This window comes from Panicum virgatum, chromosome 9N (genome assembly GCF_016808335.1).
Source record: "Panicum virgatum strain AP13 chromosome 9N, P.virgatum_v5, whole genome shotgun sequence".
Taxonomy (NCBI): Eukaryota; Viridiplantae; Streptophyta; class Magnoliopsida; order Poales; family Poaceae; genus Panicum; species Panicum virgatum.
In genome coordinates this window covers 79,854,918-79,866,345 of record NC_053153.1, presented here as the reverse complement: position 1 = coordinate 79,866,345, position 11,428 = coordinate 79,854,918, and the positions used below count along the sequence as shown (strand labels likewise).

Genomic DNA, 11,428 nt, shown 5'->3' with positions numbered 1-11,428 from the left:
CGATTCTACACAATTCCAACGCCACAGGCAATATCGCCAAGTGGGCAGCAGAGCTGGCGGAGTTCCAACTGGAATTCCAGCCACGCCATGCGGTCAAAAGCCAGATCCTGGCTGATTTCATAGCGGAGTGGACTCCTTCCCCAAGCAACCCTGGAGGTCCGGCCATAAATGTTGGACCCCCGGAGCCGGAAATCAGGACACCAGTCTTCACCGAGCCTCACTGGACACTCTTCTTTGATGGGTCCGCCCGCGAGAAGTGGGCCGGAGCTGGTGTGGTCCTCATCGACCCAAACGAAGATCAGCTGAAGTACATGGTGCACCTTGAGTTCAAGGCCACCAACAACATGGCGGAATACGAGGCTCTGATCTTCGGCCTGACCCAAGCCCTCTCATTGGGGGTCCGGCAGCTTCTGGTGAAGGGGGACTCCCAGCTAATCATTAAGCAGGTCCGAGGGGATTGCAACTGCAATAATCCCCAGCTCGCGGCATACCTCATACACGTGAGGAAGCTCGAGAAGGATTTCGACGCCTTGGAACTACAACACGTTCCCCGCGAGCACAACTCAGCAGCAGATGATCTCTCTGCGAGAGCATCTACCTGGGCTTCTGTGCCTGAGGGTGTCTTTGAAAGACGGCTGCTGAAACCTACCGCCCAGCCTGCCGAGCCGGGTGACGGGGATCAAGCTGGCACCTCGAAGCTAGCGGTCCCGGCAGTATTCCACCTATGGTGCCCAACTAGGGCTGTGTGTTCTGTTGAGGAGCCTGTTGACCTCACAGAACCACCCCTATCTGCTTTGGGAGCTCCCGATGCATGGATCTCCGAGATCCGGGACTACCTGAAAGATGACATCCTCCCTGATGACGATGTGTCCGCTGAGCGCATAGTCCGATTGGCTAAACGCTACGCGGTGGTAGAAGGGGATCTCTACCGCCGTGGCGCCAACGGAGTCCTCATGCGATGCATTTCCCAGGGAGAGGGCCGCGAACTGCTTGCGGAGATCCATGGAGGCGAGTGCGGAAGTCATTCCTCCTCTCGCACGCTTGTTGGCAAGGCCTTTCGGCACGGCTTCTACTGGCCAACAGCACTCCAGGATGCGGCTGAGCTGGTAAGGTCCTGCAAAGCATGCCAGTTCCATGCAAAGCAAATACACACCCCAGCTCAAGCTCTACAGATGATTCCGCCCTCATGGCCATTTGCTGTGTGGGGTGTGGATATCCTGGGGCCTTTCCCCCGGGCTGTCGGCGGGTACCGGTTCCTCTATGTTGCCATCGACAAGTTCACTAAGTGGCCGGAGGTTACTCCTGTGGTGAATATTACTAAGAAATCAGCAGTCGCATTCCTCAGGTCCATTGTGTGCAGATTTGGCGTCCCAAACCGCATCATCGCGGACAACGGGACCCAATTCAAAAGCAGACTTTTCCAAGAGTACTGTGAGGACATTGGCATCCAGCTATGCTTTGCGTCCGTGGCACATCCCCGCAGCAATGGACAGGTTGAGAGAGCGAATGCAGAGATCCTCAGGGGACTCAAGACCCGCACCTACAACTGCTTGAAAAAGCATGGTGCCAAATGGGTTGACGAGCTTCCATGTGTACTATGGGGCAACCGGACCACACCCAGCCGAGCCACCGGGGAGACTCCGTTCTTCCTGGTCTACGGGGCTGAAGCATGCCTTCCCCCAGAAATTCACCTGGGCTCACCACGGGTCCAGGCCTTTGACGAATCCATGCAGGAGCAGCTGCGGTGCGACGACGTGGACTTCGTTGACGAGCGAAGGTGGCGAGCAGCGATCCGAAATGCACGCTACAACCAGGCGCTCCGGCGCTACCGTCAACGGTTCGTGCACAGTAGGGAGCTCCGGGCTGGCGACCTCGTCCTCAGACGGATCCTGAACCGAGCGGGGCTCCACAAACTCTCCCCCAGCTGGGAGGGGCCTTTCAAGGTTACAGAGGTATGCCGGCCCGGATGCGTTCGCCTTGCCACAGAAGACGGAGTGCCGCTGCCCAACCCGTGGAACATAGAGCATCTGCGTAAGTTTTACACCTAGGCAGAGCAGGGAAATAACCTTTCCTTTGTAATAAGATAGAGTTAGCGTGCGGCCCGGAGCGGTTGAGGGCCACCCTCGTAAACCCGACCTCTGGCATCCATCGCACTAGCGGCTAACGCGCGGCTCAGAGCGGTAGAGGTCCGACCTCATAAACCCGGCCTCTGGCATCCATCGCGCCAGCCATGTACATCGAGATTGCAAAGGAAGGATTTTCTCCTAGTTCTGTCTTTGCGTCAAAGTTAAATTACGCATTTCGATTCTCGGAATTTTCGCTTTTTTCTAACCCCCGCGGGACCTCTACTCTTGTTGCTGCAACTAAGATCTGCATTGAGCTGCTGGACTACCGTACAGGTCCGGACCCTCTTGCTGCAGGAGAGGGGTCCGGACCCCTAAGGACCTACTCTGGGGAGCGGGTACTTGTTTCCTGGGGTGGTTCGGAGCCCAGTGTAGCCGCTTAGCTGGTTCCGTACCCAAAAGCCTGCACTCTCCACCACCCTGTAACGAGTACTCTAGTACCTGGAGCCGGGTAATTGGGGGCCCGGACCTCGTCCCAGATCAAGAGCTGGCTTCCTAAGTCCAACACGGCGTGTCCAGCACCATATCTCAAAGGATCGAGCACAGCAAAGTGACCTCACCCACTGCTGCGAAGGGTCTAGGACGATGAAGCCAGGTCCGGAAAGATCGTGCTGTTTCCTGGAGTGGTCCGGAGCCCTGCGTAGCGCCTTAGCCTGGTTCCGACCCTAAGCCTACGCACTCCCCCACTCTGTAACAAGCACAGAGCTACCTGGGCCTGCGCATCTAGAGTCCTGGACCTGGTACCAGGCCTGGGATTGGTCAGGAATGAGCCCCGCGGGTCTGCTCTAAGCTATAACTTTGAAGTGGTACACAGGTTCAAACCTGGCCAGTGGTAGACAGTCTCAAACCATTGAGCCTACCTACCAGGGGGTCCGAGTATCTGCTTCAAAGCTTCCATGCAGGATAAGAGCCAATCTCGGTGGTAGACAGACTCACAGCAGCTGAGCCTCTCTCCCAGGGGGCCCAGGCATCCGCTTTGTCCCAGACATCATGGATGAATCCTGCATGCGTCAAATAGCTAAGTTGCAGTATCATTGTTACCGTATAAGCAAATTTGATTCTTCTCTCTGTACTCCTGTATACTACGCAGGGAACAAGGCGCTTGCTCGCCTTGCAGGCTATATGACACCTATGCCCAAGGAGGTCCGGAGTATCTTCTACGGCTCGCGTGGCAGACAGGTCCAAACAACCGAACCTATCCGCCAGGGGGCCAGGACGCCGGGGTGCCGCATACCGCAAATCAACAACCGGCAAACAGCTAAGTTGAAGTTTCTTCTATTTCAAAAACTTTCGACTAATACAATGTTTGTTACATAATGCAAAAGAAAAAAGATACAATCCCCAGCCTAAGGGTCCGCAGGCTCTCGCTTGAAGTAGGCGGCGACGAAGTCAACGACCTCCCGCACGCTGTCCCGAGCGGCGGCCTCCGTCTCTGCTACAGGGCCATCGACCACGGGCGCCAGCGAGATGGCCGGGTCGTGGCTCCGGAGGCAGGTCAGGATGTGCTCCGCCACCATCCGGATCAGCTCGCGGCCCTCGGTTTCAAGCTGTCCAGTAAGGACTGGCCCCAGGCGCTGGAGCCTATCCGAAGCGGAGCTCAACACTGGGAGGGCGTCAGCTATCGAAGCTGGCGGCTCCGCCACCTGGATCGGGCTCATTCCAAATGGCACCAGTGCGAGGCTCGCTTCGGCCGCCCAGTCAGCGATCCGCTGGGCTCCAGCGCGCTGGTCTTCCTGGTGCTTCTGGACCGCCTCCCGGACAGCCTCCTGCACCCGGGTGTCCAAGGCCGCCTTGGCCACCTCCACCTCGCGGGACCTCTCCTCGAGCTCGCGGGACCTCTCCTCGAGTCCGCGGGACCGCTCCTCCAGCTTGGTCTCCTTCTGCTCCGCGTATACCTTCCGCTTCTTGAGCGACTCTCGCTGGCGCTCAAGCTCCTTCTCTATGGCGGTGGCGTGAGCTTCCCGCTTGGCAAGAGACTTCCGGTCCTCCTCCAAGTCCGCCTCGTCGGCAGTCAGCTGGCGGGCTCTCTCCTGCAGTTGTTCACGCCATCCCTGCAGAGTCGCAGAGAAGACGTCGAGCTCCTGCCTCCGGACCTCGAGGTCCTCGCTGCGAGTCTCCAGCTCTGATTGCTGGGCTGCGAGGTGAGCCTCGAGGTCGGACCGCTGAGCAGCGAACCCAACAACCTCCAGGGTGAAGTCCTGCTCCCGCTGCGCCAAGGATTTCTCTCGGCTTGACACTGCAAGCTCTCGGTCAAACACCTTCTTAAGGTTGACTCGGTAGGCCGCTTGGTCCGCCTTGAGCTTTGACCGAGTTTCCGCGGCGTGGGAGGCTTCAGCCTTCGTGTGCGCCTCCAGGCGGGTGTGCCAGTCGGAGAGGCGCTGACGCTCGCTCTCCAGCGCAGACCACTCCCGCCGGAAGGCCACCTCGGCGGAGGAGGTTGCCTCCTCAATCGAACGCCGAACTCGCAACAGCACCTGAGGAAGCGGAGTCGTATCCTCCTCCGGGGATTGGAGCTGCAGGAGCCGCCTGCCAAACACCACCTCCAACTCTTCCTCCGCAACAGGACCGGGGCTGGAGGTAGGGGCTTCCGCTGCGGCACTTGTCTCCGGCGCTTCCACTGCCGCCGAGTCGGGCGCGGCCGGGCCCAGCTCCGGCGCCCCCGCTGCCGCCGAGTCGGGCGCCGCCGGACCCAGCTCTGGCGTCCCCGCTGCCGCCGAGTCGGGCGCGGCCGGGCCCAGCTCTGGTGCCCCCGCTGCCGCCGAGTCGGGCACGGCCGGGCCCAGCTCCGGCGCCCCCGCTGCCGCCGAGTCGGGCGCGGCCGGACCCAGCTCTGGTGCCCCCGCTGCCGACAAGTCGGGCGCGGCCGAACCTAACTTCGGTGCTCCCGCTGCCGCTGTGGCAGACACGGCCGCACCGAGTGCCCCCGCCACCAATACGTCAGGAGCGGCTGCACCCAGCACCAGCGCCACCGCCGCTGCCGCTGCTGCACTGAGCCCTGCAGAGTCTGGAAATGGCATGACAGTCAGCATCGCATCATGTGTCACGGAGTTAGCAACAGGACGCCGTACCTGAGGGTCCCGCACCTACTGCCACCGTCGCTGTCGATGCCGAGGTCGCTGCCGCCCGGGCACCTGCTGATGTGCCAACGGTGGTAGAAGAACCGCTGGGGCGGGAAGCCCTGGTAGCAAAGCAGAAAAGCCGTCAACACAAAAAAAAAACAGAACACCGGCGCAAGGGAGGAGAGCAAGATGACACTAACCCAGCAGAACCGGGGACCCAGCGTCCCCGGAGCCCGGGCCTCTTCTCTTGCAGCTGCTGCTGTTGCTGTTGCTGTTGTTGCCCCTGCAGCTGCGATACAGGCGTAACCCGGGCCTGCGCCCGTTGCTGCTGTACCTGCGGCTGCGGCATGGGTGCAACCCGGGGTCGCTCCTGTTGCTGCTGCTGCCGTCCGCGTGCCTGCTGCCGCTGCTCCTGCGGCTGCTCCTGCTGCGGCCGCTCTTGCTGCCGGCGCGATGAATTCTTCGGCGGCGATGGTGGTGGTCCAGTTACGCCAGAGGACCCGTGGGGGCCAGCAGCCCGGGAGCTACCCTGGCCTGCGCCCTCGGAAGACCTCTGGCGCTTCGCGGCGGGCTCCGACACCAGGGTCCCGTCGCCCCGGAGTAGCCTCCGCCGGCCTACGTCCCTTGACGACGCACCGGAGCTGCTCTGGGCCCGGCTGGAGCCGGCCGCAGCCGCGGCCTGTTTCCCCTTCGTAGTGGCACCGGACCCCGCAGCGCTTAGCGTAGCCTGATCCCCGGACGAGCCAGGGATCCGGAGCCCACGGTTCGGGTCACCCCCGGTCTGCCGCGGGGCCAGTCCCCCGTCGTCCAGGGTTGGCAGGGTGGCCAGCACCGCCACCCTCGCTGGGTCCTCGCAGAGGGGGACTATGCTCTGCGGGAGGATCAGATTCTCTGCGATGAAGGTGTCTCCCGTCACGTTCCGCACCAGGACCTCCAAGGCCTCCTGGGTCAGGTCGCTTCCCTCCCCGCGGTGGGTCCTGCTGCAATCGTTGAGGCCGGTGAAGCTCCACGCCGGTCGCGGCCGCTGCTTCAGGGGGGCGATCCGGCGCTTCACGAAGTCGCCGAGCACGTGCCACGAGGTGAGGCCGCTCCCTGCCAGTGACCTGATCTTATCCAGCACGGAGTCGAACTCCGGCTGCAGCGATGGCTTGGCCCTCCAGGACGCTTTGTCGGAGGCGGGCCCCGCGGTCGGCAGGACAAGGCGCTCGTTGGCTTCGGTGGTGGCAACCACCCAATCCCTGCGCCACTCCTCCCACCTTCCGCCAGCAAGGCCCAGAATGTAAGGAGTCGGCAGGTCGCTCCTTATCTGGAAGTAGTACCCTCCCACTTCGTCCTTGCTCCTTCCGGACTTCACCAGGATGAAGAAGTAGCGGAAGAGGATGACGCAGGGACGCACTCCTACGAACATCTCGCATAAATGCACAAAGATGGACGCCAGGAGGAGGGAGTGGGGCGTCAGATGCTGAAGCTGGAGGCCGAAGTCTTCCAGCAGCAGCAGCAAGAATGAAGAAATCGGCAGCCCCACGCCGGCGGAGACGTGCGAGGTAAATAGCACGAACTCCCCGGCGCGGAGGTTGCCAAGGGGAACCGAGCCTGCTCGCACCCCCCAGCCGGTCTCCTGAGCGCTCCACCCGAGCAGGCGGCGCACTGTGTTCAGCTCTCCCTCGGTCTGGAAGCGACGGGGATGAACAAGGGATGCCATCTCCTGACGGGCGAGGAAGGAGCCTGTGTAGGGGGGAGAGAAGGTCAAGGAAGGCTCGGAGGCAAAGGGGCGCAAAGGCTGGAGGAAGAAGACGAATGCGGGAAAGCAACCATAGGATACGGTATGCCCCGTTATAAAGCCTGTCTCAACCAGCGCGCCCCGGAACCGTCGCCGGAACTCAAGCGACGCTCGCACCAGGAGTTAGCCGCCCAGTCCATGACGTGAGGGGCCCAGGCCCACCTGTCAGGGAGGGTGGGTAATCAACGGGGGTGCGAAAAGGCGGGATCCGAACCGTCGCCCGCGCGCGTGAAGCAAGGCGGAAGCCGAGCTGACGTGCGCGCATTAATCATAGGCGTGGCCGAGCTTTTCGGGAGCTGCGCCGGTGGTAAATGATCCGTTTACTCCGGCCGCAACAATGCCAAACGTCGCGCGTGTGACTAAGTGAACCGCTTATCGTGGGGCCCTTAGTCAGTAATCCGTTGCGACGTGATGAGGCAGCAACCAACCCAATGGGTAGTCAAAGCCGGTCAAGACCTGCAGAAAGGAGCTTCAAGCTATATAGTACCAAATCGCAGAAGTGGCCCCACCTGTGGGCTCGTACCTCCCCCAAGGTGGGCCCGGGGGCCACTGTCGGTACCCTGCAACAGGGATACCCACTCTTACTGCAGCAAAGCAGGACCCGCGTAGTTATCCGTAGCTGCGCGGGAGAGACGGAGTAGCCAGGCCCCACAGGCCAGGCTTTTCCCTCACCAGGCCAACGGCCCCGGACCGTTCCCCGCCTGAGGATGGGTCCGGTGGCGCCACGTGTCTCCATGGAAGGGAAGCTCCAAGCTGACCGCCGAAGCCTCGGACCCCCAGAGGGGTCCGGGACCTCCTACGCCCGTCCGGACTCCCCTCACCGTGTAGGGGTCCGAAGCCGCCACGTGTCCCGGAGGCGTGGGATCGTGCGCGAGCCTTCCGGAGGAAGACTCGCCCACCTACCGCATTTAATGCGATAGACAAGGCGTGCTCTGCCGCCGTGGTACACAAGACAGCCTTTTGTCAGGCCCCGCTGCGCGCCGCGTATTACCAAGGAGCACAGTGCAGCCGCCTGAGCCGCGCCCGCGCAGAGCCCGCCTGTAGCATTAAACGGATACGACAGCACGGCACTTTTCCATCATGCCGCCTACGCCGCAAGCTACACCGCCCGCTTAAGCAATGTGACGGGCGGTGTCACTAGCTGCGACGGGCCTGACCTGACAAGACGACGCTAGGACATGATGGACGAAGGGCTCCGGGAGCAGGCGAGGGAATCCAAGAGAAAGATCTCCTTTGCCTGCGACGCCATAATGCATGAACAGTGCGTTAGGTTATACTACATCGTTGGACCCACCTGTCGGGGATCCAACGACTGTGTACGCGCCCCCTTGAGATATAAAAGGGAGGCGCTCGCTGTGCACAGGAAGATCCATACAGACTCAAGCTCTCGCACCTCCTCACGCTTGTGGGAAGGCAATACAACACACAGTGGATGTAGGGTATTACGCTCCGGCGGCCCGAACCACTCTAAATCCTGCTGTGTTTCTTGTGTTCTGAAGGGAGATCGATCTAAGACTAGCTACCCCCTGAGTACACACCCTCTGGGCTAGGGCGGGTGCCTTCCGCCACCCGGCCGTGGTTTGCAGCACCACGACACTTTTGTTTTTCATCAGGACCCCATTACTCTTTGAACCAAACTCACTGTCACCGAGAGCCCATGAAATGGTCCATGAGCAGATTGATTATAGGGAGATACAGCAGAAGAATGGACACACAGAAGGATGGTGCAGCATGTTTGACTTGGCTACCCAAGTATATATTGGGAAACCCACGCACCTTATCATAAAAGTCTGACACAGCATTAGAGACACTAGCATTGGATTATGACAGAAATAGCTTTTGTCCAGTATAACCTAATGCAAGCAATCTATGCTTCAATCATCCTATAGAGAACAAGGATTAAGGCAACTTTCTTAGTATTATATGAGTAGTGCCGTGGTGAAATCTCTGGTTTCTGTTACTATGCTCAGGAACACTGATAAATCAAATGATTCATGGGCAAGTATTAGTTTGTGAGAAAACCACCATGCCAACATAGCTTCAAAAAGCAAGAGGATAATATAGAATTCATATATGATGAACAATGCACAAATTTACGCCACTCAAGGAGTCAAGTATTGCACCAGCATGAGCATTACTGGTTTTTGCAAAAAAAAGGTGAACAATGTGATGAAAATGTTACTGTCGATATGAATTATGGAATCATTGCAAGTTCAACTCTAGAAGAACATTCCTATGATTCTGCAATACAAATCGTGCAGGCTTAAAAAACTTTGCTGCATATATTCTAAGAACAGATGTCCAAATGTATCAACACAGTATAACTACGGGGTAAAAGTGGTGGATCAATTTACCTAAGTTCATATTTTTCTTTGCTAGGAAATACAGTGATGCTCCAAATCCTGTTGCTAGGATAAAACCTGGCACATCCGGGCTAGTGTACGCAGATGGTAAAGACGCAGAGCTTCCACTAGCATAGGTGAAAACCATCAGTGCACCATAAACGCATGACTGGATACCCAAGCTGCTCGAAGATGGAGTCTCAAATGTAATAGGAGCATTCTTCATGGTTGTCTGCATCCACTGTGGGAGCGGGACTGTCCCTGCTCCTGCACTTTTTACAGGTTTAACATCAGCATAGCGAATGCTGTTATCAGCAACCTTTCCAGCCCTCCGCTGCGATAAACTCTGCATAAGCAACATGTCGTAGGCAGCTTCCACCTGAAATAAAACAAGCACTCGGAGTCAAATACGGCACCAGGGAAGCGTATGAGATTGGATTTCTGTGTTCATTTGAGGAACAACTGTAACTACTTGTGAAACTATCTTGAAATAGACAGTTCAGAAATTAGGCAAGTATCTGACAAACGGCCACAAGCAACTGTACTTATCAAGAAGATGCCTTGCAGAAGAAAACAAGAAAGAAATAGAGCTAGTTCATCTGAATAAGAAAGGCTATAAACGTCATAAAATAGCAGTAAGTCGCATAAAAAAATCGAGCACTAGAACATGCGAAAACAAAGTTACGAAAAACATAGAATCCTTCATCCCTACGGAGCAGGCTACTACCTCAAAAATAAGGCAATATATAGTATATGATCATCTCCACCATAAATATACAAAGGCCAATACCTCTTCAAGGCTTAAGCTAACCCACTGCACAGCTTTTTAGAGACCACGCGTGATGAATCACGCATCAAAATTGCATGAACCAATGAAAAGCAAGTCCATCACCAACTCAACGAGCTAGATAAAGTAATCACCCTTTCGGCCTTTCCCACACTGTACAAGCAATTGTGTTCATAAACAAACTTTGATTCTGCATTTGAAAGGCGCAAGGATATATCACAACAATCCACATCGCTTCACACATTCCCGATTGATCCAGGCGTCTCCTAGTACTAAATTGGCAACTTCAATCGGAGGTACCAAGGACCCAATAAAGAATACCCTTATTCCCCCCGAGCGGCTGAGCACAATAAAAGGCGGACGCGAATGGAATAATAATAATGAGTGGAGGAGAAGTAGTCTCGGGGACCTGGGCGACGGCGTCCTGGTCGTCCTTGCAGGAGGCGAGGACGGCGTTCTTGGCGCGAAGGATTTCTTCGAAGGACGCGCCCTCGGCGACGCCAAGCAGCTTCAGCGCGCCCTCCACAGTCATCTCGAACGGCGCCGGCGAGGAGTCGTCCGCGCGGGAGGCCGCCAGGCGCGGGGGCCTCCACCGCGAGCGGGGGAACGCGCAGCACCGCCCCGCCGCCGCGGCCGTGTACCCGCGGGGGAGGGGAGTACCGCCACATCCGCCACGGCCGCCGCCGCCGAGGGAGAGGGCCGTCGCCGTGGCCATTCTTTCCCTTTGGCTGCGCTCGCTTGGAGCCTCAAGTCTAGCGTGCGTGCGCTGCTGCTGTGTGCGTCGGCTTCTGCCGTCGCGGATGATTTTTTTCAGGGGGAGGATTCGGCCCTGTGGGTCGGGGTGTTTTCGGACACTTCTTGGGCTTTTTCTCGGGACGAGTTTGGATAAGCTTCCAGGCTTCCAGGTTCCAAGACGGGCTTTCTTCTCCATCCCTCCTACTAATATTTGGCTTTGAGCGCCACTTGGAAAAATTATTATTTTTTCCTTAAAGAGAACATGGAAGAACTACTATCAACGCGGGACAGGGCAAAGGGCTAAAGTAATGCTCCTCTTAAAAAAATATAGGCTGTTTTGACTTTTTTAATTTATAGTGCGTGCTATGAATCTAGATATAACATATATCTAAATGTATCGAAAGAACATAGATATAACATATATTAGTAGAATGGAGGGAGTGTGATGATAATTGGTCAAAATGTACAGACAAAGGGTAAAATGATGTTCATGATAGATAGATAGATAGATATTTTGAAACACCATAAGACAGACCTCTAGTAGGGTTATAGGGTATGAGCTTATTCTACAGTCATTTAGTACTGTATAAGATATTGAAACT

The 11,428-nt window shown here is 57.2% G+C and overlaps 1 protein-coding gene and 1 long non-coding RNA gene across 2 annotated transcripts in view; both read right to left on the bottom strand.

The window, feature by feature from the left end:
- Nucleotides 1–9,310, bottom strand: part of LOC120693293 — a 19,671-nt gene extending 10,361 nt beyond the window's left edge. The window contains exons 1-2 of the long non-coding RNA XR_005682955.1: nt 8,558–9,310; nt 4,993–4,996 (exon numbers count right to left, since the gene is read on the bottom strand). This is a non-coding gene — a long non-coding RNA (uncharacterized LOC120693293). The remainder of the gene's footprint in view (nt 1–4,992; nt 4,997–8,557) is intronic.
- Nucleotides 1–10,929, bottom strand: part of LOC120693292 (protein CHAPERONE-LIKE PROTEIN OF POR1, chloroplastic-like) — a 26,093-nt gene extending 15,164 nt beyond the window's left edge. Inside the window, exons 1-2 of the mRNA XM_039976714.1 lie at nt 10,501–10,929; nt 9,317–9,683 (exon numbers count right to left, since the gene is read on the bottom strand). Coding sequence (XP_039832648.1) covers nt 9,317–9,683; nt 10,501–10,806 — 673 coding nt within the window. The 5' untranslated portion in view covers nt 10,807–10,929. The remainder of the gene's footprint in view (nt 1–9,316; nt 9,684–10,500) is intronic.
- Nucleotides 10,930–11,428: the final 499 nt, after the last annotated feature.